The 27,159-nt window shown below is 38.3% G+C and overlaps 1 protein-coding gene across 6 annotated transcripts in view; it reads left to right on the top strand.

Moving 5' to 3' along the window:
- TMEM45A (transmembrane protein 45A) overlaps positions 1 to 26,564 on the top strand; it is a 98,647-nt gene extending 72,083 nt beyond the window's left edge. For all 6 annotated transcript variants that reach the window (XM_006143561.3, XM_027769969.1, XM_027769971.1 and 3 more), the window contains 4 exons: positions 7,520 to 7,726; positions 9,017 to 9,201; positions 20,578 to 20,723; positions 26,050 to 26,564. In XM_006143561.3, the coding sequence (XP_006143623.1) occupies positions 7,520 to 7,726; positions 9,017 to 9,201; positions 20,578 to 20,723; positions 26,050 to 26,143 (632 nt within the window). In that variant the 3' untranslated portion in view covers positions 26,144 to 26,564. The remainder of the gene's footprint in view (positions 1 to 7,519; positions 7,727 to 9,016; positions 9,202 to 20,577; positions 20,724 to 26,049) is intronic.
- Positions 26,565 to 27,159: the final 595 nt, after the last annotated feature.

Here is a 27,159-nt window from a genome sequence, read left to right on the forward strand (position 1 = left end):
TTCCCTATTCCCTGCACCATCGGGGCATCAGTCCAGCCATGACCCTTGCTACACAGTCATCCATTTGCAACTGGGAGGCTGTACTGCAAAGCGTGGCTCATCCCCTCCCCTGTACACCTTTGAACCCATGTGTGTAAATTGGGACTTGGAGGAGCACTCCTTTCCTTGCTTCCAGCACCATCGGGACATCTGCCCCTGAGATGGACCTGGCTGCACTGAGCGGCAGAGACACTGAGCTGCAGAGGGACTATAGCTCATCCCCTGTGACATGCCACTGAATTCTCAGACTTCAGCATTTCCTGAAGTGCATGGCATGCAACACAAGCTGTGTAGCCCCTTCTGTCTACCTCAGTTGAAGCTCAGCAGCTCAGTCCCAGGTGCATCTGTTCTCTAGAAACTGGGAGGACTTTGAATTATCCAAGTCCAGAGACAACAGTGCAGGATGCTGGGTGCGCATCAGGGAGGTAGAGCAGCAGAGAGATTGCTGATCACTTCTTCCTGCTCACCTTTGAACACTCAGAATTAATTTGAAGAATTTAGGGAGAAACATATGATTCACCTGATGATTAGCAACCATCGCAGAGGCGCAAAAAAATATAAGAAACCAAGAAACTATCTCTCCTCCAAGGGAAAGCATTGATTGCTCATCATCCACAGGCAATGCTATGGAACTCATGGAAATGTCAGATAAACAACTTTATAGTGATAAAACAAAATGAGATGCAAGAGAAAGAGACAGAGAACTCCAGAAGGTGCAAGAAAAAAGAGACAGTGAGCTCCATGAAATGAAGAAGTTCTTTCACAATTTGAAAGAAGAAATAGACACCATAAAAAATTAATCAGAATTCTTAGGAACCAGCAGTTAGCGTAATGACTATCGTTGGACTCCCACATAGTCGACCACGGTTTGCGTCCCAGACCCGGTGGCTTAAAACTCACGCTGGGAGCGTGTGCGTGCATGCCCAAGATCCCAGGAGGAGAATGGAGGAGAAGGGATTGCGGCGTGACCATCCCCCCTGGGGGGGTGATTTCTCCCTTTCTGTCTCTATGTCTCTCTGTCTGTCTGGCGAGCACACGTGCCCTATAGCGAAAACCTCTCAAAAAAAAAATTTAATCAGAATTCTTAGAGATGAAGACTATTATACAGGAAATAAAAAACTCCCTTGAAAGCATTAAGAGCAGATTAGATCACATGAAAGATCAAATCTTGAATGTAGAAGACAAAACCTCTGACCTAGAAAAAAATATCATAGAACTGAGAAAATAACCAAGAAGAATGAGGACAATTTATTGGAAATACTAGATACCATTAAGGATCCAAACATCTGGATAACTGGTATCCCAGAAGGTGAAGAATCTAAGGGCATTGATAATCTGAAGAAAACTTTCCAAACCTAGAAAGCAAATATCCAGACCCAAGAAATACAATACAACTCACATAGACTCAGCCCAAGAAAATCTTCTCCAAGGCACATCAAAACCAGATTGGCCAAAACCGCACAGCCAGATTGGCCAAAACCACAGGCTAAGACAAGATACTAATGTTGGCAAGAGAGAAATGTCAAAGGTTATCCCATCAGGTTAACATTGGACCTCTTGTTGAAAACAATGTAGGCAAGGAAAGAATTAGGAAATATATTCAAATGCCAAATGAAAAACAATTTCAACCAAGATTATTATACCCAGTAAAATTATCCTTCATATGGGAATAAAAGATAAAAGACATTCTCAGATAAACAAAACCTGAAAGAATTTACCAATGCCAGACCAGCTCTTCAAGAAGTTCTGAAGGGTGTGCTATACCAGGAAAACTAAAGTCAGAGATACAGAAATAAGACAACAAAAAACAACCAAGAAAAATGACTAACTTAATGATCAGAACAAGTCCAGAAATGTTGATAATACATTGAATGTTAATTGATTAAATTCTCCGATCAAGACACACAGACTGGCTGAATGGAAAAACAAACAAACAAACAATAAAACAGAAACCATCTATCTGTTGCCTACAAGAAATGCATCTCATGGTTAAAGACATATGTAGACTAAAAGTGAAGGGCTGGGGAAAGGTATTGCATGCATGCAGAAATGAAAAAAGGGCTGGAGTCATGATACTGATTTCAGACAAAATAGGCTTTAAGACAAAAACTTTAAGAAGAGACAAAGAAGGGCATTTTATAGTAGCAAAAGGGCTAATTCATCAAGAAGACATAACACTTATAAAATATCTATGCACCCAACTCAGGAGCACCCACTTTTGTGAAAGAAAGACTACTACACCTACAAGAAGAGATAGTTTGCAACACTGTTTATTGTTGGGGCTCTCAACACCCCATTGTCTCCTTTAGACAGATCTTCTAGATAAAAAATAAGCAAAGAGGAGATACAGGATCTAAATGATACCATAAATCAAATGGATTTTATAGACATCTATATAACTTCTCCCTCTAAAACCACAAAATATATATTTTTCTCACCCCCTACATGGAACCTTTTCAAAGATTGACCATATGATTGGGCACAAATCAAGCTTTTACAGATTCAAAGGCATAGAAACTGTTTCAGCATCTTGCCCGACCATGATGGGATTAAACTTGATATTGATTTCAGGAAAAAAAATCCTTGAAAATACACAAACACATGGAAACTATAAACAACCTACTTTTGAATGACTTCTCAAGTACTGAAAAAATTAGAACTGAAATCAAAAGATTTATGTAAACAAATGATAATGAGTATGCAAGTTTCCATAAACTATGGGCACTGCAGAAGCAGTCGTAAGAGGGAAATTCATAGCTGTTCGTGAGCATAAGAAAAAGAAATGTGGCAAACTGACAGCCTAACATCATGCCCCAGGGAACTGGAAAAAGAACAACAAATAAAATCCAAAAAATGCTAGGAGAAAAGAAATAAAGATTTGAGCAGAAATAAATAAAATAGAAAATAAATGAATTATACAGAAAATAAATGAAAGTAAAAGCTGATTCTTTGAAAAGATTAAAGAGATTGACACACCATTAGCTAGACTGATTAAAAAGAAAAGAGAAAGGAACAAGATTAATCAAATTCACAATGAAACAGGCAGTATTACAGCAGACTCAACAGAAATACAAAACACCATTAGTTATGAGTGACTTATCTTATGAGTGACTATATGCCAGCATGCAAGAGAACCTGAATGAGATGGACATATTCTTGGGCACATATAATCTACCAAGATTGAATCAGTAGGACACAGAAAGCCTGAATAGACCCATAACAAGCCATGAGATTGAATCAGTAATAAATAACCTCCCAAGAAAGAAAATCCCAGGTCCTGATAGCTTCACTTCTACAAAAATTTTAAAGAAGAGTTAACCCCCATTCTACTCAAACTATTTCTAAAGATCCAAAAGGAAAGAATCCTCCCAAATTCATTTTATGAAGCCTTCATCATCTTCACTCCCAAAACTGACAAAAAAAGAAACCTACAGACCAATATCTCTGATGAATATAGGTGCAACAAGATACTTGCAAATTGTGTTACACAACATATAAAAAGATAATTCATCACGGCCAGGTAGGCTTTATTCAGGTATGTAAGTGTGGTTCAGCATATGCAAAGCCATAAACATAATACACCATATTAGCAGAAAGAAAGATTAAAAACCATATGATCATTTCAATCAATGCAGAAAAATCATTCAACACAATACAACATCTCTTCGTGATTAAGACTCAGCAAAATTGGCCTAGAAAAATGGGTCATTTATCAACACAATAAAAGTCATATATAAAACACCTACAGCTAACATTATACTGAATGGGGAAAAGTTCAAAACTTATCCACTAAAAACTGGTACAAGACAAGACTGCCCACTTTCTCCACTACTTTTCAATATAGTGCTGGAAGTTCTAGCTAAATGCAGTCAGAAAAGAGAATAATATAAAAGGCATTCAAATAGGGAAAGAAGAATTGAAAATATCTTTATTTGCAGATGACATTATGGTATACATAGAAGACCCAAAGGTATCCATGAAAAAATATCCCAAAGTAATAAATGAGTACAGTAAAGTGGCAGGATACAAAATCAACATCCAAAAATCTATGGCTTTTTTATATATGAACAACAAACTGACTGAGGTAGAACAGAAGAAAGTAATCTCTTTTACCATAGCCACAAAATGTATAAGATACCTAGGGATAAATCTAATCAAGGAAGCCAAAGACCTTTAGAAAGAAAATTAAGAAAATCTTAAAAAAGATTTAGAAAATGAAAAAAAGATTTTGAAAATGATACACAAAAAAGTAGAAAGACATCCTATGTTCCTGAATTGGAAAAATTAATATAATCAAAATGGCAAGTCTACCCAAATGAATCTACATATTTAATACAATTCCAATCAAATTACCAGAGACGTTCTTCACAGATCTAGAAAAGACAATCATAAAATTTGTCTGGAATCTTAAAAGACCCCTGCCAAAGCAGTCCTGCACAAGAAGAGTAGAGTGGGCAGCATCTCACTTCCTGACCCCCAAATATATTATAAAGCTATGATAATCAAAACAGCATGGTATTGACACACAAACAGACACGTGGACCAATGAAATAGAATAAAGACCCCAGAAGTAACCCCCAACTGATTTTTGACAAAGGATACCAGTCAATCCAGTGGGAAAAGGAAAACTTATTTAGCAAATGCTGCTGGAAAAACTGGATATTCACCTGCAGAAAGATGAAACTAGACCCCTATCTTTCACCATTAACAAAAATCAACTCAAAATCAATTAAAGATCTAAACCTAAGGCCCCAAACTATAAAACTACTGGTGGAAAACACTGGGGAAACTCTAGGATACACTGGGGTAGGCAAAGACTTCTTACATAAGGCCCCCCAAAACATAGGCAATAATTCCAAAAATAGACAAGTGGGATTACATCAGATTAAGAAGTTTCTGCCCAGTAAAAGACATAGTAATTAGTGTAAATTGACAACTCTTGGATTGGAAGAATATTTTTGTAAACTCTGGCTCAGATAAGGGACTGATAACCAAAATACACAAGGAACTCAAGCAGCATACCCAGAAAAAAGAAAAAAAAAATAGATGAACCCAATTAAAAGGTGGGAAAATGACCTGAACAAAAACTCTCTAAGGAATACATATGAACGGCCAAAAAGCATATGAAAAAATGTTCAACATTCCTCATCATAAGATGAAAACCACAATGAGTTATCACCTAACCCATGTCAGAATTGTGAAGATTAAAAATACAAAAAATGATAAGTCTTGGCGGGGTTGTGGTGAAAGGGAAACTCTTACACTGTTGGTGGGACTGTAAATTGACCTAGCCACTGTGGAGAATGATACAAAAGTTCCTCAAAGACCTACAAATGGAACTACCATATGTTCTATCAATTCTAGTCCTGGGTATCTATCCAAAGGACAGGAACAAATGCTCAGTCTGAAAAGTGCTTGCACATCTATGTTTGTTGTGACATTATTCATAATTGCTAAGACATGGAACCAATCCAAGTGTCCATAAACAAATGAGTGAACTGAGAAAGTGTGGCACATATACTCCTTGGAATACTATTTAGCCATAAAAAAACCCTGGCATTTGATAGAAAATGGACAAATATGGAATATTTATTACTGAACGAAGCAAATCAGGCTATGAAAGAGAGAGATTGTATGTCTCTACTTAACATATACCAACTATCTGCACTCTATGGTAGAGACTGAAAGATTGGAGGACATAAAAGCATTGAAAATAGTTATGGACACTGGAGACAGTGTGGAAGAAGGGTGGGAGAGGAGAATAGTGCAGGAGAGGAAATTAGGGAGAAAAAAATGGAGAGTTAGGATGTTTGTGGGACTCAGAAATGGTTTGTTGTATGTTGATGATGGCATGTATAGTGCTCTCAACTGGACTAGTTTGAAGTGTATTTCATGTTGGTAAATTCTTTTTACAAGCTTAAAAAAAGATTAATACAATAAACCCAAATCAAATATGACATGAAGAAATCTGATATACTGATGTGAGATAAACAAACTAAGCCAGTTTTAACTTACCAAGGACAAAGGACAAAAATGATACCGAAGGCAGGTTACATGACCTATGTGTTAGCTATGTTGTAATGTACTCACAAACAGTTCTTCACAAAAGACCACAGGCTCCCTTCTACATTTGAGGTCATTCATATAAAAACTTTAAAATTCTGTTGACATTTTTAAAAAAAAATTACTATGTCTCTTAAAAATTTTAATTGTTTGCATAACTGATTAGACACATCCTAAATTTGTCTGACCCTTCTCAGTTATCCCTTTTTTTTTAATAGAGATTTTTGCTATAGCACATGTATGCTTGCTGGAGAGTCAGATAGAGACAGAAAGCAGGAAATCATCCCCCGAGAGGCATGGCCATGCTGCAGTCTCTTCTTCTGCATTCTCCTCTTGAGATTTTGGGCATACACACACACTTAGCTGGTGTGTTTTAAGCCAACAGGTCCAGGATTTGAACTGCAGTCGGCCATGTGGGAATTCAACACATTAACTAAGACACTACCTACTAGTCCCTCAGTTATCCTTACTTGGGCAAAAGCTGATGTCTTCAGCATGTTTATCTGGAACTAATTGCCTACTATATGGCAGCTACTGAAAGATGTAGTATCTAAGAAGAAGATAATCAACCTTTATAGGACTGATCTCATAAATCGAAAGCCCCAAATCATTTAGGACTATCTTAGACACTAGATTGGGATAGGTGATGAAACAAACAACAGCATTGATGATCCAAAGTAGCTGTTTGACTTGGTTATTTTGCTGAAAGTTTATAGAGAGTGGCCAGATCTGTCCAAAACACAGGGAGTGGCTACATATAGGCAGCAATCGCTAAAGCAGATGTGGCTCTTGAGCTAACACTGCAGGGCAAGCAAAAGCTCTAAAGAAGGCATAATGTATCTTGCACTGCAGGGCAGTGCATACTGAATAAAGAAAGCAGACATAAGAAAGATTTTTGGGCAAAGTCAGAAATCACTTTTCAGATTAAAGAAAGCTGAGTGACCGTGAGAGAAAGCCAGGGGAGGCTTGATTAGAATCTCAAGAAGCAAGATACTTTACAGTTGCAGTTGGTAATAAATAATGCCCAACTTACCCTTCCCTATAAAAGAAGTAATGACAGATGGCTTCAGGCCATGGTGTTCTCCACACAGAGATGACAGATCTACCTGACCCCTGCTTTTCTGTTTGTCTTTCTGCCCTTTCCAAATCCACCACAGGTCCCACTTGGGGGTTATGTCCCCCCAAACTTCATAGGCCAAGGCAGAGGCAGAGGCAGAGGCAAAAGTTGTTCATCTGAACCTGTAGAATAAGCCTAAAGTGCTAGTAGTATTCATCTGACAGGGAACAGCCCAGAGATGAAGCGTGTCATGGAGGACAGTAGGTTGGAATAAGCAATGGTTTAATCATCCTGCACCTTCCTGCATTCTAGGTCAAGTTATAGAAAGGTTTGCTAAAACTGTGCTATATTTCTCTACAGGCATATTTGGGGAACAGTTTACTTCTGGAGGGCCCTCCATGATCTTATATAATGAAGACCATTGGAACAGCCTCATGAGCTGGCACCATTGTACCATGTATTTCTTCTTTGGGTTCATGGGTGTTACAAACATCCTGTGTTTCACCATCAGCTCACTTCCCACCTCCTTACCCAAATTAATGCTGTCAAATGCTTTATTTGTGGAGGGTAAGTATGAATATTTTCTTGTACTTTTTTCTATTTGTGGGCATTTATGTAGCTCTTTATAATAATATACTTTCAGCACTTTGGTGTAGCCTTAATTGATAGGGCCATATATGTAGGCCATAGTGACATATTTGGGTGTGCTAGACAGGATACCAGAAATCTTTTTTCTCTACCGACTCATTTAGTAGAACCAGGTGAACACAATCACTCAATGTGCTTTATTTGCATTTCACATTTGTGTCTGAACTGTCTACAATGATTTCTTAACCCTGAGTTATCCTAGAGATTATTATTACTTCTGCTTTGAACAAGTGCAAACTAAACTCTGGGTAATTAGGTATGAGCACCCCGAAATGAGGCAACCACTCCACAGAGCCGCTTCCATCATTTCCTCCTTAGCCCTTTGCACAGTGATGAGGTCAAACCTATATGATAGGCAGGGTCTCAGAAAATGAGTCACAGAAAACTATGACACACTAATTTTGAGAGGTTAATGAAAAGCATTATTTCTTGTTCCGTTGGTTTCCCAGTTACTACAAGGAGAAGAAAACAGTATTTAATGATTTTTTAAAATTATTATACATGTAAGAAACAGATTGATTATAGAACTACAAAAGGTCCAGATGATCAGGAGCCAGTCACCTCCTAACAGCTCACCGTGCCTCCTACATCTGAAGATAAGAACTTTTACCCTTCCCTCTTTGAGAACTAAGAGCTAAATAAATGATGGGTGTCAACAACTGGTAGCATGGTTCTTACTATCTCAGGGTGATTGCTTATTTTGAATTAGTATTTTTTCCTCTTCATCTACATGAAAAGAGATAAGATGAAGCTGTCCATGTGATGAAAAAAAATGCAGTTAGTTGCTACTTCTTGGGAACCTTTAGGCATCTTGTCAAACCTAGGAAGTCCACCGTTATGATTTGTTTCAGCCAAAGGACTGAATTCCTTAAGATTACTTGATTATTGATCTATGCATTCACTTTAATTATTGCCCCTCTGTAGTTCTTGTAATTAATTGTCCTGCATAGAAGATACTTTTAAAATAGTTAAAAAATGTTATGATGTGTTGGAGGAAAGAATAAGGGAGTTAGATTTCAAAGATTCTGTTAAACAGACAGAGATTATCTAAAAATGCTAGAGTTGCATTACTATGGAAATCAATGGGCACCCGCTCTTTTGGGCAAATTATGTGTGTGTATGTGTAAAATTCTGTAGACAGAAGAGAGATAACAATGGCTGGGTCCTTGGATTCATTGATAAAGACAAACTTACTATCCCTTCTATTAGGTTTGATCTTCTATAACCACACTCACGGCCGTGATATGCTGGACATCTTTGTGCATCAGCTGCTAGTCTTGGTTATCGTTTTGACAGGCCTAGTGGCCTTCTTGGAGTTCCTCCTCCGGAGCAATGTACTTCTGGAGCTTCTGCGGGCAAGTCTCATCCTGCTCCAGGGAAGCTGGTTCTGGCAGGTGAGTTGGGGCCTCTATTGAAGGTACCTGGTATCTCTGCCTGGAACTTCATTTTCTTCCTTTCTTTCTTCCTTCTTTTTTTCTGCTGGGAACCTAAATAGAGTAGAATGGTATTTTAAAAATATATAAAAAATTGTGCACTCTATACATCTTGACTGAAAAATTTTACTCTGTGCATTATTACCTATTAAAAATAAATTTTAAAAAATTTTAAAGAGATACTTCTGTTCGAGATGACACAGTGAATTTATGCTTCCATGTATCTTTTTTTTTTTTTTTTTGATTCCAACACATAACAATGACAGGTAAAGAAACCTAGAAAAAAAAATTAAAAAAAAAGTAAGAAAGTCAAAAACATCTCATTTCAATTAAGCAAAATAAAAATTGGGCAAAGACTCGTGTGGGCCAGGTGCAGAATAGAAAAGGCCAGCAGGAGTGAGGAACAGGCCCAATGGCCCCAGATCCAGAATAGGGAGGGATGGTTGATTGTCTGGGTTCAACTGGAGTGAAAGAAAGTAAAAGGACTCCTCTCAAGGTGAGTATGAAGCTTGACTCTAAGTGTGTTGTTTATATACCCTGTATTTCTCATTGTTTTTCATCTAACTGATCTGTTATTAACTTATTTTCTTTTCTTTTTGAAATTTTTTTTCTACTGTAAGACACATGTGATTATCAGAGCTAGACAGAGACAGAGAGAGAGAGGGAAAGTAAGAAATCATCCCACAGTGGCAATGCTGCGATCTCTTCTCTCCATTCTCCTCTTGGGATTTTGGGCACGCACATACATGTCCAGCTTGATTTTTCAAATAGCCGCGTTCAGGTCTTGAATTGTGGAGTTGGCCATGTGGAAATCCAGTACTTAACCTCCACCCCACCTGCTGGCCTCTGATTCATTACTTTTAAAAGAAGTCTATTGTTACATATTTATCAGTTTCTCCTTATTTTTAGTTTTGGTATTGTTACAAGTCATAATTCTGTTTTTCTTTTACTAGTTTTTTAAGTTGGATGCTGATGTCATTTATTTTCATTTTTGTTTTTCTTTAAGTACATTTAAGGCTCCAAATTTCCCTCTACACACTACTATAGCTGCTTCCCTTAGATTGAATAATTTTCATTGTTGGGCGGTTTTGAATATTGCCATTTCATTCCTCTTTAATTTATGAGTTACTTAGAGTACACTTTTTATTTTTTTTAATGCCAGAGGGTAGATGCATGTGCACAAGTGAGATAGAGAGATAAAGCGCTCCACGATGGTGTCTGGTCATGCTGCAATCCATTTTTCTCCAATTCTCCATCCCATCAGAATCCTGGGTACATATGCTTGTGCCCAGTGTATTTTTTAAGCTGATAGAACTGGGACTGGAACCTTAGATGGCCATGTAGGATCCAACTTCCTTTGTGTAGTTCCTAACCACTGTGTTGTGGGGCTGGCTCAAGGAGAATGCTTTTAAAAGTTTCCAAAAATATTTTTTATTACTATTCATTATAATTTGTACGTGCCCAGAGAATATGGGTTTTTTGTTTTTAAATGTGTTCAAACTTCCCCTTGGATATAGCTTAGTATCAATGGTTGTAAGTGCTTCATGTGTTTGAAAAGAAAATATGTTCTTTCCATATTGGGTATAGGGTTCTGTATAAATTTATTAAATCAAGCTTGTTAAAGATTTAAATATTCAAAAAAAAAAGAAGCCCGAAAACATGAACAAGAGGGGAAACCCAAAAAGAATTGAAAAGGGCATTGTAAAGAGGAGAATTAATGAATTAACTGATGTTCAGTTAATAATTAGTGGTTAATTAATGTTTAGGTTCTGAAGGAGGATAATGAGCTATATGTCAACTGTGAATAGGAATCTTAATGCTGCCCCTTTTTGGCAGAAAAATATGTTTCATATTGCCCCACCAGGAAGAGCTGTGAGTTAGTCTTTGGGCATAACTGATTACTTAGAAAAATTTCATCTACCAATATATCTAGACTAGTTTCCTTTTCTATCTGTTGACCAGCCTAAATAATGTCTGGAACCTTAAAGAAAGATGAACATTTAATATCAATGCAAACACACATATCGGCAGGAAATGGAGATTTAGCCAGTGTAACTCTCCCATTCTTGGATTCCTCTGCAATAGAAATGTTTAGAAACTTTGGTGAATTTAATATGCTCCCATTTTCATTGATACATGTGGTATATGAATGTTTATTGCCAAAACTCTCATAAGCTAACAATATTACATCATAATTTGTTTTCCACCATAGTTTTTCATAAACCAATGTAGACAGATTAGAGAAAATGCCCACATAGGCCCTTTTTGTTTTGGAGAGGTTTTTTGCTATAGGGCGCGTGCGCTCGCCAGACAGACAGAGAGAGACATAGAGACAGAAAGCGAGAAATCACCCCCCAGAAGGGATGGTCACGCCGCAATCCCTTCTTCTCCATTCTCCTCTCAGGATCTTGGGCACGCACGCACATGTGCCCGGCATGAGTTTTAAGCCACCGGGTCCCGGACGTGAACCGCGGTCGACTACGTGGGAGTCCAGCGACATAGCCATTATGCTAACTGCTGGTTCCCTCCACCTAGGCTCTTGGAACCATATGTATGGAGATGTAAACTGAAAGGGACAAACGCTCAATTGGCCATTTTTTGTATTTCATATATAAATGATTGGGTAATATGCAAATGAAGGGGGATTTCCCTCGCAACCAATAAAAAGTGGTTTCTTTCCTGAACCACATTTCTCAATAGTCTAGCCATATGATGCAATTTTTAAAAGCCTTCCAGGCTCATTCATCCCATGAGTAATATTTTTTCCACAGCTCTGTGTGGGAGAATATTTTAACAACCCACTGTGTCTTTTGTCATTCCCAGTCTCCCTCCTGTTATTGTTAGAGCCAAGGCACTGGGACAATCAGGGAATGAGGAAGATGCTTCTGCTGGCTTTGCTCCTGGTTTTGTCAGACACAAGCTTCCTCTGTATCTTCCAGCTCTAATAATCCCCCCAACTAAGTCTTAGTTTGTTTTGCCCTTAAGAAAGACGAGTTCATTTTAAAATGTCAAAAAGGTCAAACAAAGCAGTGGTGGTCTGGAGTCAGATATAGTAGACCAGACATTTGCTTAAGTTTGTAGTGTTAAAATACATGATTGGGGGACCAGCAGTTAGCGTAATGGCTTTGTCGCTGGACTCCCATGTAGTCGATCATGGTTTGAGTATGGGACCCAGTGGCTTAAACTCACACCAGGCGCATGTGCGTACATGCCCAAGATCCTGAGAGAGAATGGAGAAGGGATTGCAGCGTGGCCATCCCCCCCGGGGGGGGGGTGATTTCTTGCTTTCTGTCTCTCTGTCTCTCTCTGTCTTTCTGGTGAGTGCACATGCCCTATATAAAAACCTCTCCAAAAGAAGAAAAAATATATATGATTGGATAATATGATATAAAATAATGGGAAATTCAGATTCTAAATGATAGAAAAGAGGTCTCTGGCTTATTGCCCATTAGAAGATATAGTTCTTTACATTTGCAGTGGTATACTAATGAAGCATTAACTAGTCAAAAACAGGTGTTTACAAGTGGTATAAAAGGCAAAGCAAGAGAAAAAATTATTTTGCAGGCCTTTTTTTTTGTTTTTATAAATTAAGCCAATTATTTTGTTGTTATTAATTAAGCAAATTAAGACAGCAATAAGAGTGTAGTGGCTGATTTTTATATTTGAAGAAGGATTTAATGACTTGTGGCAATTTCTGTTTAGGATTTCAGCTTCTTGAATTTAGTTGCTTTTAACTTAACATAACTATGGGATGTTTCTCTGGCTTTTAGTGTATTCATGCCAGTTGATTCTGTTCATAGGTTTCAAAATAGTGATTTGTTGAATTTTTAGCTTTTAACATCAGGTTCTGAAGATTCCTATGAGATTATCAAGAAGAGGTGAAAAATTTCCCTTTCCCTTTGTAATGTAAAATGGTAAATTAAAAAAAAATTTGTATGTTGGGATGAAGCTAGTGTAATGGCTATGTCGCTGCACTCCCATGTAGTCGACCGCGGTTCACTTCCCGGACCTGGTGGCTTAAAACTCATGCCGGGCGCATGTGCATGCATGCCCAAGATCCCAAGAGAGGAATGGAGGAGAATGGATTGGGCGTGGTCATACCCCCGGGGGGGTGACTTCTTGCTTTCTGTCTCTCTGTCTCTCTCTCTCTGTCTGGTGAGTGCACATGCCCTCTGGCAAAAAACTTCTCAAAAAAATTTATACATTTATCTCTTCCATTATCAAGAGACAGAGAGAGAAAAAGAGAATGAACCCCCACAGGGTCCTGATTCAGGGATCCACCCCTGGCCTTAGCCATCTCAGGATCATGTGCACAAGCATGGCCAATATTACTCAAGAAGACTTCTGGGCTTGAACCCAGAACCTTCTCATGTGGGTCAGTCTTGGAGAATTGTGTTTACCGCTGGTACTATTCAACCTGCAGTGAAAAAAAAAAAAAAGTTGACTGGTAGAACTGACAATAACTAATGGAGGAAACTTGAGAGAGATTTTACAGTATAATGGAAGATCTAGAAAGCAACTCTGAATGTAGTAAAAAGTATAGTAAAAAGTCCATGGGACTCCAGTTCAGACTAAACTGGGATCTGAATTCTGGCTTTACCATATTAACTATGTGAATCACCATAAACAAAATAATCTGTGCCTTTGGGCTTTCTCAATTTTAAAATAGAAACAGTATCTTATGGGATTGTTGGGAGAATTAACTAGATATTGAAACTTGAAAGCACATGCCGCCCTAGGGAGAGGACTAATGATTCCAAAGGTAAGAACCAAGAAAGCTTCTAGGAGATGGTGAAATCAGGTTGGGATTTATACAAGAGGTGAGAGGCAATGTGTTGAGCTTTGAGATTTTGAGTGATTCCCTTTTGATTATTTTGGTCTTGACTGCTGTATTAGTTTCCTAAGATGGCAATAACAAATTCCCACAAACTGAGTGACTTAAAACAACGGAAATTTGTGGGACTGAGAGGAGAAACTGCTCCATGCTGCTTCCTGCCTGGTTGCTGGCAATCGTTGACATTCCTCAGTTGGTGGCTATGTAACTCTCAATTTCTGCTTGTTATCACATGTGGTTATTCCTGTTGTGTCTTTGTGTTCCTGTGTGTTCACATAGCCTTCTTGTGAAGGCATCCACCATGGCATTTAAGTCCATTCTAATCCAAGATGACTTCTCCTTTATTTGGTTACTCTCTGATGATTCTATTGCCAAATAGTCACATTCAGAGGTATAGGGGATTAAAACATCAATATTTTGGAGGTTATAAGTTAACTTACAACAACTATTTAACTAATCCTTTGCTCTGGGAGCTGAGGCTAATCATTTCCCAAGCAGGGATGGACATGGTTGTGTGAATGGCATTGGAGGAACATTCATTGGATGGATAGGTGGGAACTGCCAGCATCACCTATAATGATGTGGGTTTTTTGGAGAGTTTTTTGTTGTTGTTGTTGTTGCTATCTGGCACGTGTGCTCGCCAGACAGAGAGACACGGAGACAGAGAGACAGAAAGCTAGAAATTACCCCCTAGCGGGGATGGCCATGCCACAATCCCCTCTCCTCCGTTCTCCTCTTGGGATCTTGGGCACGCACACACATGCACCTGGCATGAGTTTTAAGCCACCAGGTCCAGACGCAAACTGTGGTCAACTACATGGGAGTCCAGTGACATAGCCATTATGCTAACTGCTGGTCCCACCTATAGTTTCTTAACACTCGCTATCATTGAAAGGTCCTGTTGTGGTTTGAATGATGGTTTGTCTCCCAAAGTTTCATGTTTTGGAATTTGATTTGGGGAAGTGGCAAAGCCTCATGGATGGTGACTGGATCATGGTGATTGCATTATAGAGGTAACAGTCTCACATATAGATTCATGATGTCTCCCAAGATCCAGTGAGTTCTGTTGGGCCATTGGGAAAGTCATGATTCATTTTTGCATAGAAAAATGTCATGACTTTCCCAAAACCCACCTAGCTCTCATGAGAAGGGATTAGCTCTCATAAGAGCTGGTTGTTTAATTATAAAACAGCTATCAGAAGCTCTCTCTGCAGATGCCTGCCATTCTCTGTGCTTTTATCAGCCAAGTTTTAGGCCAATGCTTTCAGAATTTCTAGTCACCAGAACCCAAAGTTAATAAACCATGTCTTTATAAACCAACCAATCTCACGTATTTCTGTTGGCAATACAATAATGGACCTAGACGTGGCACTTTGACACCAAGTTCTGTCAGCTGTTGTGAGAGGAGGTCTGAGAAGCATGTTCACATGGTCATGAGATCCCATCTTCAAGAGTTGGACCCTTGAATGGGGAATTGAGTTTTCTTCTCATCATTCCAAACAATGAGCACAGAAGACCTAGAAATTCTTCTCTTCTCAATGGCTTTTGGAACCTGAACTCTTATTCCTTTGGTCCCCCACAGTGAACTTTCCTAGCAGTATGCAAAAGGAGTATTGCAAAACACTGGTATATCTGTCCAAAACAGCAGGCAAACCAGCTGGGTGACATTCTCTGCCTGCAGTTTCTAAGTATCATGGCTCACATCTCTCATTTAGTGGCTGATGTGTCTTCCCAGTGGTGTCAACATCTCTTCTCTTTAGAATATAGCCAGGTCCTAACACAGAGGACCCGGCCCTTGGTGGATGAGGCATAGCAAAAATGATGCAAGTGTCTTTACAACTGTTTGGAGAATAAGAAGCAGGATCATGCTTATAGAATTTTCCTATTCTGGAGCCAGCAGATAATGTGGTGGTTAAGGCACTGGATTCTCACTTGATTGACTCTGGTCAAATCCTGGGCCTGGCAGCTTGAAAACCCATACCAGGCATGTGTGCATGTGTGCCCAAAATCCCAAGGGGAAAATGAAAGAGAAGGGATTGTGGTATGGCAATTTCCCTGGGGTGATTTCTTACCCCTCTTCTGTCTTTCTATGGTGAGTGTGAGTACATGCCCCCATGGCAAATAACCTAAAATAAATAAATAAATAAATAATTTCTATCTCTAAAACAGATAACTAATGCATCTGTTTCCTGGGTTAAAGAGAAGAGCAAAAATATTATTATGAACTACCTTGTTTGTTTCAACTAATATGATATTTTCAGGAATTTTTATGATCCAGACATTGGTTAATCAACAAAATATGTAGAAGTAGCACAAACACAGAGAACTTGGCCTTACTCCATTTGGTCGGGCAGGCAACCTGAATGATGAATTGATGGAGAATGCATGCTTCCATATTTCATTTCATATTTGCCATTTGGCAATACAGGCCTAATGTTGCCAGATATTCCTATTTTTATGAAAAGCTTGAGAGTACAAATTTTTGTGTGATATTACCTAATTTTTTAAGACTTGGCAACTAATTCAAATTATTTAAAAAAAATATACAGGCCAGACAGAGCATGTCTGTGAATTAATTATGGTTCAGGGGATGCCAGTTTGCAATACATGTTTAACAGGTAAAACATAGTACCGTGTCTTCATGGGAGCAAGTTCGATCTCAGTACTGATTGTTTAGATCATATGGGAACTGCTAAGATGAATTAAACTGACCTTGTTACCCAGGCTAGTATCTTTCACATTACATCTGGTATGGACAGGCTGTATGGTGAAAGAGAGTATGGAATAGAAGAAAGAACAGAGATATTTTTAGATCTAGACACTCCTCATTTGAAATCCAACCTTAGTCAAGTCATTCAGCTGTTTTGTAATATTGGGAAATCTACTGAAGTCTCTGAGTTCTAATCTTCACTTCTGTAATCTGGGGATGACAATGTCTTCTTCTTGAGGTTGTTTCCAAGACTAAGGATTACAATGAAGTTTACATGCATGAGTGAGAGAAAGTGCTCGGCACATGGTGGCATGTCTATTAGGTGGTACATACCTTAGTTTTCTCTAATTTACTGCGATTATTTAAAATTTCAAACAGAAATGGAATTAAATTTCTGTTCAATATTATTATAGAGTACTGTTTTCTGTGTTGAAATTTCATTTATTGACTATGTGTTCATGGAAAAGTCACTAAACTACCCAGTTTTCTTTTCTGGGTAATGAGGATAATCATACATTTAAATGGGATTAATAATACACCATTAAAAGGCCATTGTAAGGATGCTCCTGACCAGTGTAATTGACACATAGTCAGTGTATGATAGACATTCATGTAATTATCCATAATATTATCTTGGCTTTGTATTTCATTTAGCTCCAGAAACCTAAAATACATTCATCTATGTATGTATGTATGTACCTACCTACCTACCTACCTATCTTTTTACTTATTTTTTTATTGGGATAAAATTGAAGTGTACAATTCAGTGTCATTTGTATGCTCACAATGCACACCCATCACCACTATCTTGTTCCAAAGCATTTCCATCGCCTTAAAAGGGAACAAGCACTCATTAAGCAGTCAGTTTTCCATTTCCTCTTCCCACAGCCCTGGCAATCACTAAACTGCTTTCAGTCCCCCTGACTATAGGTAACTATTCTGGATATTTTATGTGAATGCGATTACAAAATATATCTCTTTTGTGTCAGTCTTCTTTCACTTAGAATGTTTTCAAATTTTATCCTCTTTGTAGTATGTAATAATACTTCATTCCTTCTTATGGTGAATTAATATTCCATTGTATAGATATAGTACATTTTGCTGTTCTATTATCAGCTGATGAATGGGTTGTTTTTATCTTTTGTCTATTAAGAATTGTGCTGCTATGAGCATTTGTATGTAAATATTTGTTTGAATATCTGTTTTCAGTTCTTTTGGGAACCTACGAGTAGAATTGCCAGGTCATGTAGTAATTCCATATTTAACTTTCTGAGAAACTACCAAATTGTTTTCCAGAGTAGCTGTACCATTTTGCATGCCCATCAATAATATATAAAGATTCCAATTTCTCCATACTCTTACCAATACTTGCTATTTTTATTTATGATTATTATTATTGCCATGTTAGTGGAAACAAAGTGATAAATCATTGTGGTTTCGATGTACAATTCCCTAATGAGTAAGTCAGTCATTTTTGTATGTGTTTATCGACCATTTCTGTTTCTTGAAATGTTTCTTGAAGTTCTTTGCCCATTACATTTTTTGAGAAATATTTCATTTAATTTATTTTATCTATCTATCTCTATCTATCTATTTATCTTAATTTGACCAGAGAAGGAGAGAGATAGAGAGAGTAAGAAAGCAAGCTGCCAGGTCCAGGACTCAAACTGCAGCTGGCCATGTGGGAGCCCAACACCCTTAACCACCATACCACCTGCCAGCCCTGCCCATTAATTTATTTCTGTTGTTGAGTTTTAGTTCTTTATATAGTCTAATATTACTCCCTTATTAGATGTATGCTTTATAAATATTTGCTTCCATGCTATAAGTTGTCTTTTCATTTTCTTGACAGTGTTCTTTGAAGGAAAAAGGTTTTAATTTTGGTGAACTCCAGTTGACCTGCATTTTTCTTTGTTTGATTGTGGTTTTGATATCATAACTAAGAACTATCACCAAATCCCAAGTCACAAGCTTTCCTCCTACATTATTTTTCTAAGAGTCTTCAGATTTTAGCTTTAGCTTTAGCTCTTTTATCTACTCAGGGTTATTTTTGTATATAGTGCAAGGAAGAAGGGGTCCCAGCTTGTGAATATCTAATTGTCCCAGCATCATTTGTTGAATAGACTCCTTCACTTCCCCCATACCACCAATTAAATGGCTTTGGCACTGTTGTCAAAAGCTAATTGACCAAAGTTATATGAGTTTATTTTGGCCCCTCAACTCTATTTTATTGAACTATGGGTGTATCATTATGCCAATACTACACTGTTTTAACTACTGTTGTTTTCTAGAAATTTTTGAAATCAGTAATTATGAGCCCTTAAATATTTTTTTCAAGGCTGTTTTAGCTATTCTGGGTCCTTCAGAATTTAATATAAATTTTTGGATCAGCTTTTTCCATTTCTGCAGAAAATTCTGATGGGAATTCTGATAGGGATGCATTAACTCTGTAGGCTGCTTTCAGTGGTATTGCCATCTTAACAATATTAAGTCTTTCAGTCTGTGTATAGGAGAGAGCTTTCCATTTATTAGGTCTTTGATTTCTTCCAACAATTTTGTGCCGCTTTCAGCATACAAGTCCTGAAACTCTTTGACTATATTTTTTCTTAAGTCTGTTACTCTTTTTAATACCATTGTATATAGAATTATCTTAATTTCTTTTTGGGGTTGATCATTGCTTGTTTGTAGAAATATAACTGATTTTATGTGTTGATTTTGTATTCTGCATCTATGCCAAAGTAATATATTCACTCTAGTAGTGTGTGTGTGTGTGTGTATTCTTTAGAGTTTTCTATATATAAAAGTATGTCATCTGGGATTAAAGTTTTACTTCTTGCTTTCCAATATGGGTCCTTTTATTTATTTTTCTTCCTTAGTTGCTCTAACTAGAAATTCTAGTACAACATTGAATAGAACTAGTGAAAGCTGACATCCTTGCCTTTTTCATAATCTTAGGGTAAAATGAATATTTCAGTCTTTCACACTGAATATAATGTTATCTGTGGGCATTTTTAAATTTTGGAAACTTTTTATACTCTAATTTTGAGATAACAGAGTGAAACTGTACAATGTAGAAACCTAGGACATTCTTTAAAAGTCTACTCACTGCCAGAAAATTATTATTCATAATTTCAAAGTTCATCAGTATGTACAGATATATATATATTTTTTGAGAGGTTTTTGCTATAGGGCGCGTGCGCTCACCCGACAGACAGAGATATAGAGACAGAAAGCGAGAAATCACCCCCCAGGGGGGATGGTCATGCCGCAATCCCTTCTCCTCCATTCTCCTCTCGGGATCTTGGGCACACACACACGCACACGTGCCCGGCGTGAGTTCTAAGCCACCGGGTCCGGGACGCGAACCACAGTCGACTACATGGGAGTCCAGCGACATAGCCATTACGCTAACTGCTGGATCCCAATATGTATATTTTTAAAAAAATTTTCAGAAATGTAATATGGTAGGTAGATATTTGTGGACACAGATATGGTTTATTATCTGTTGATGAGGATGTGTACAGTATTATCAACTGGACTGAGATGTGTATCATGCTGGGTAAGGTCTGTTTATGATCTAAATGATGTATAGTGATTGAATGTATAAATAATAATAATAACTAACAAAAAATTATTGTTACTAAACCAGATAGCAAAATCTGTTCTATCTGTGACAATTCAAGTAATGGGTTGTTTTAGCTACCGTGTATCTTGAAACCAAGAATTTTGAAATGTGCTACCTTTGGGAATGCAATTGATTATTTTAATTTGTGCTTTTTGTTCTAAATGACAGATTGCTTTTGTCCTGTATCCCCTTGGTGGGCATCCTTCGTGGGATTTATTAGATCATGACAACGTTTTTTTCCTCACCATATGCTTTTGTTGGCATTATGCAGTTAACCTTGTCATCATTGGAGTGATTTATGCTTTTACCACCTGGTAAGTTTGTCATTTTTGCTCATAGAAGTTCTGTTCCTTATGTATGATCATTGAGACTTGCTAGTGTTGATGTTAAACTTAGTATTTCCTTCCTTATCATCCCATAAAACAAGCAGCATAGCAGAAAATTGTCTGCGAACACCGAAGTTCTCAATTAGAAGAGTAAGTGCTAGTTTAAAGGTGGAATAGCTCGATGTCATCCCTGTGCTGCTGACCCACCCGTCATCCTTCGGCACGCTTGACTGTGTCCCATGTCCTTGAATGTGCCGTTCCCACTCCTGATTGCGCTGCCTCCACCTGCAGTGAACCTCCATCTACTCATGTGTACCCTTTAACTAGGGCACTCCTTAAGCATGGAGTCACTTTTGACCAACTTGTAAGTGTCCTTTAAAATTTAAATGCCTGATTAATTGACATTATTTCTAAAAGAAAGAATGGACCATTCAGTCCAATAGTGCCCCCCCTTTTTTTTTTACAAGACCTTTCATGTTTCATGAGCTTATCAATATAGCAGGTTGATAAGAACACATTTTCCTAGTTCTGTTGCTTACCAGCTGTGTGGTTTCAGGTGAGTTACTTAACTATATTAAATCTTAGTTGTGTTGGTTGTGAAATGGGATTAATAGTATTACCTAAGTGGGATGACATCTTTAAGTGGTGAAGAGTTTAAGAAATGATATTGTGTTCTTGTTCTCGCTCTGTTCTTGTTCTCTGGCTTCTCTTCCTTATGCTTTCTATGTGGTATGAATGAGATAGAGACCTGCCCATAATGAATGCTTAGTTCTATAATTAGAACTAAATTAGACATACTTAAAATACAGTGCAAAAGATGGAAATAGTAGAAAGGCATAGTACTGTTGAAATTCAGGGGAAGCCTCCCCCCACTTGGAAATTAAGCTGCAGCTTGAAGGATGAGCAGGAATAGACATGGGACTTCATGGTTCCTCTCTCTACAGTAGTATAGACCCATCACGACTGGCTAGGCCGATCCCAGTTACCAAGTATGAAAGCTCCAGTACCTGATCCTTCAGACTTTGGAACTGATCTCCCATGTTCTGTATCCACTTTATTATATCAATATGATTCCCACTAGCCATTGAGCATTTGAAATGAGTAGAGCCACATTTGTTTTAATTGGATTTAAATATCCCTATGTGGAGAGTAGCTGCCATGTTAACACGACCCATCTAGCAGCCTCTCAATTCTAAAATGCAGTAGCTTCTCTTGGCCTAGTGGGGTGTTAACCTCTGTTGGAACCAGCTTTCCTCTCTTCTTTCTAGACGTGGGCCCCAGGCTCTTCTCCTCTGTAGGATCCTTGTGCTGGAGCAACTCTGGTTCTGGAGTTCTGAAGGGAGAAATTATTCGCTTGTCTAGCCCAGATGTCTCTGTTAGGCTTTGTTTGTCTCAGCTGCTTTGATCTGCTATTGCCTCCTCAGAGAGGTCTAAGTGCCTTGGGTGCTGGGAAATTCTACCTTCTCCTTGACTGATTTCTATTAGTCTTACTCCATTTCCTCAAAGCATGTGCATGAGCTCATTGCTAAGGCTGCTCTGCCACTGAGTGAAACTTGACTTCTTCCCCTGTTCTAGGCTGACTTCTGGGCCGCTTCTCCTTACAGACTGGGCAGCCTCCAAGAACAAGGCCAGCATTCGAGGAAGTGCTCGACCTCATGTCAGCTCCCCTCCAGAGCCAAAAGAGGACTACTCTTTCTTCCTGTTTCAAAAACCTTCAGACCTCTAAGGAAACTCTTACCCACTTAGAGTTCTCTAGAAGCTGAAAACCTATATTTATTTTTCAACTTCCTTCTCCCCTCAGATGTTATTCTAATCTTTGTGACCACATAGCTCTTTTTAAATTTTTTTAATTAAATAATTTTTTTAAGAGTGATTTTTGCTACAGGTTTGTATGCTCACCAGAGAGACAGAAAGCAAGAAATCACCCCCCAGTGGGTATGGCCATGCTACAATCTCTTCTCCATTTTCTTCTCGGGATCTTGGGCATACACACACATGCACCCAGCGTGAGTTTTAAGGCACCAGGTCTGGGATTTGAACCATGGTTGACTACGTGGGAGTCCAGTGACATAACCACTACTCCATCTGCTGGTTCCAATGCTCATCTCTTTTATGAAAACTTATGAGATTACTTTAGCCTTTGTTCCTCTTCCTTCTGGGTTTCTGTTTGTTTGTTTTTAATGTCACTTTGGTCTCCAGCATACATTTAACAATTGTGATCTTTCATGATGTTTACTATTAGCTCATGGGGATTTGTTTTCTCTGCTGACTGGATTGTGTCTCCTTGAAAAAAAAGACTCCTTTTTATAGTTTGCACACCTCTTGGAACCCTGCCAAACATATAGTAGACCCTTGATAAACCCTTGTTTGCTGTTTTAATATATCTATGTTTCAGAGATATTTAAATATAAGCTTCATTTGTTTGAAAATCATGTTTTATATGCTTTTCCGTTTTGTTCTCAGATTGTTCTTAGAAACATAAGACTAAGAATGAAGTTTGCACTTAAGTGCATTGTTATGCACTTAAGCAGTAGCTTTAAATACATCATGAAGATTCAGTCCTACTTTTCAGTGAGGTCACATGGCAAGCTGATTGAGTCCTGTACCCATAAAGAATCTTGATAATCTGTGTGTCAGGGTTTGTCTGAAAGTAGTTTATAACTCATTCACAAGTGATAGATTGTCATAATTTGTCTGACATAACACAAAGATTATTGTGGAGGCACCACTGGGTTATGGAACTACTGTCCTCTAAATCTTTGAAAAAGTGTGAAGCTGTACTTCTCACTTTTCTAGAGTAAAGGATTTCTGAGTTCTAAGATTGCCCCAATCAGTTCCATGCCTGTGGTCTTGATTTTGATAGCTCAGAGGGAAGAACTTTCTTTTCGGAAATCTTTTTAATGTATAGTCTGATTCTCAGATTATTTTTTTCCATGCCAGAGGTCATACTCTCATGGCAGAGAGAGAGAGAGAGAGAGAGAGAGAGCCACTCATTGGGGACTCGTCTCTTTGCAATCCCTTTTCCTCTCTTTCTCCATCCTATCAGGCACACTATACTGGCATTTTTTTTTTTTTTTTTGAGCTACCCGGGGTCAGGATTCCAACTGTGGTTGGCCATGCAGGATCTGGCTCCGTCCACACAGTGCCTAACCACTGCAATGAGGGACCAACCCTTTGCCGCACATTTAAGCAACTCTACTGCATAGAACTATTTAAAAAGCCTTCTTCTATGTAAACCAGAAATCAAAATTTTTAAAAAGTTAAAAAAAAAAACTCATTATGGTGAGTAAAATATTGCTCATCTACAGGTCAGTTTTCCAAGCAATAATCCACGTAAACATTTTGAAGAACCAAATAGAAATGCTCATATTCCAGGCATATGATCACTTCCTGGAGGAATACCCATTGTCTCATGTTAATTGTAAGGGAGCAAAATGCAAGCATGCCTTCATCCTGGTTCCTTGGGCTTGCACCGTTCCTGTAACCATATATGCATTTCCTCTTTATTATTCCACCTTTCAATCTGCCCCTGGTGACCATTGTGTGTGAAATGCCTAGAGCCAGGAGGCAGAGCCTGGTGAAAGTGTCTGAACATGTCTCAGTTTGGTGGCGTATAGCAAAAGCAGATAGAATCCAGAGAGAAGGGATAAGAAGCAAGAGGAGTTGCTAGGGTTTATGATAACCATCATTTTGTAATAATCCATGTCTTTGTTTTATTTTTCACAAGAACCATCAGGAATGAATGAATGAATCGATTCTTTGATCTATTTAGCATATGCTGAAGTAATGGAATGTTGAACTAATGTGTGTTTTTAAAAATTAATATAAACACAGTTTGGCCTTCACCTTATTTAAGGTTACCCTTTTATGAAAATAGTAGTGTGAAAAGTTGATGATATTGGAAACAATATCAATGGTCAATTAATAATTAAGACCAATGATTTCAAGTGGTTTTCCTAGGCTTTTGAGTCAACAAATATTACTGACAGTACTCAGTTGTTATTTATTGGGGGAGTTAATGATGGGTTAGAAGTGACTGGAGATTAACCTTCATGAACAGGTGAGTGATGTGAGCACCTGCTAAATCGCATCAAAGGCCACTATTATCAAATGTCTGTTGAGCCCCTATTATGGACCAGCTATTATTCCAGACCCTGGCTGGGGTTAGGGGAATGAGTAAAATGGACTTTATGTTCTATGGGACCCAGAGCCAAAATGAAGGTATTATTTGTGGCCAGTCCAGACCTTTCTTAGAAGAAAACAGTCAGAAAATAAGGAAAGGAGTAGTTAGGCCAGTGACATTTTTCATAAAAGGAGAATATCTTTGATGATTTGGCTTATCAACTTTGATTTGCACCTTTCTACATATTTCTGTATGTTAACTGCTTTACTGATACAGTCACAGTACGTGTCTTTGTGATAATTATACACAGGAAAAGCTTTGCCTACTTCTTGCTACATATTCTTTTTCCCACATTAGAGAAGTAGTTTTTGCCACAAAGAAGCTTTGCCTCTTCTAGTGCCATGATAATCATAGCTTCTCCAAAACCAACAGATTCCCTTGAAGTATGAAAACAGATGCAGAGTGGAAGGCACTTCTTTGAATTTCTTAATTCATCACAGAGAGGGCCTCACTTGTCCTGCCCAAAAATACCCCTCTGGGGGCCGGCAGGTGGTGTGGTGGTTAAGGGCGCTTGGCTCCCACGGTTCAAGTCCTGAACCTGGTGACTTGCTTCTCACTTTCCCTCTCTCTCTTTCTTACTCTATTCCTCTCTGGCCAAATTAAAATAAAGTTAAATAAAATAATTCCTTAAAACAAAACAAACAAAAAAACATCCCTCTGAAAGGGCAAGTAGGGGTTGATATCTAGCCCAGATTTGTCATAGGCTTGACCTAGGCTGCCAACTGTAGGGAAGAAGCTGTCTCACTCATTTCCTTTACAGGAGAGGGCAACTTTTTACAATACATGGCTAGGAGAGCTTTGATACAGGAGCTCAACCGAGCTTGGTTTCATCGGTGCTTGATACAGCCGAGAGAGGCTCTTGTGCATTTTAGAAATGATCTAAGTTTCCCTTTGATGCTAATTAAACAGTCATGGAATACAGTCAAAAGCCGCATTGTATCTGTTCGCTTACACCCTTCATTGATCTACAGAAATGTTTAGGGAGATCCACAGCCAAAGAAAATGATTTCTCTTTTTGGATTGCCTCCCCCACTTGCATAAATAACCTGGAGTTTGTTGCATTATAGATGTGCATCACTATGAGGTTCTATTTTAAACATCATCTAACCTAGTGATGCTCTTTCTCCTCAGGTTGGTTAAGTCCAGACTTAAGAGGCTCTGCCCCTCAGATGTTGGACTCCTGAAAAATGCTGAACGAGAACAAGAATCGGAAGACGAGATGTGATTCTGATGGTTTTCCAGTCTTTCTAAATAAACCTTTGTTTATTGGTTTGTTCATGCTTTTGTTTCTTGGCCTTCTGTTTGCAGAACAACTGGCTGAGGATAACTCTCAGTGTACTGTTTGTGTTTCCAATTATGTAAAAGTATTTGAACTTAAATGTTTTACTTCTAGGTTTGAAAATACCCTGGGTGATAAATTCATTTTGTACATCATGCGCGTCATGGTATTCAGGGGCTAGAGTGACTCTTCCAAGGCTGTTTAAAGTTTGATGCCTCACTATGAAAAATACATATTTTATTTGCCTATAGATAATGCTCAAGGTTCCTGGAATTAATATTTTTTGTATCTTGTTAAACATGGAATTATACTTGGTTATCTTATTGCTACAATGAGAAATAAAGAATACATGCACCTTGGTGCAGACACCTCAAATCTTTGTTTTTGTTGTTTAACTCACCCCACCCCCAACCAACACTAGCATCATGTGGAAAAAGCTGCAAGACAAATGAATTCCTGTTTTTGGAAACATCTCTCTTTTTTTAAAAAAAGAATTATTTTAATTTTATTTTTATTTATTTTAATTTTAATTTGACCATAGAGGGACAAAGAGAAGAGGGAGAGAGATGAAAAGTGAGAAAGCAAACCACCATGTCTGGGACTCGAACTATGATTGGCCATGTGAGAGTCCAGCATCTTTAACCACCACACCACCTGCTGGCCCCATGAAACATCTCTTTCTTTTTCTTTTCTTTTTTCTTTTTTTTCTTTATTATTTATTTATTTATTTATTTTGCAATAGGGCGTGTGTGCTTGCCAGAGAGAAGTGGGACATCACCTCCATAGGGGGATGACCACATTGCAACCCCCTGTCTTCCATTCTCCTCTCAGGAATTTGGGCATGCACACACACACACCTAGTACACTTTTCAAGTCACTGGGTCTGGAACTTGAACTGTGGTTGGCCATGTGAGAATCTGGCACCTTAACCACCATGCCACCTGCTAACCCACAATATCTCT

The sequence above is a fragment of the Tupaia chinensis genome, unplaced genomic scaffold (genome assembly GCF_000334495.1).
Source record: "Tupaia chinensis unplaced genomic scaffold, TupChi_1.0 Scaffold000100_1, whole genome shotgun sequence".
Classification (NCBI taxonomy): Eukaryota; Metazoa; Chordata; class Mammalia; order Scandentia; family Tupaiidae; genus Tupaia; species Tupaia belangeri.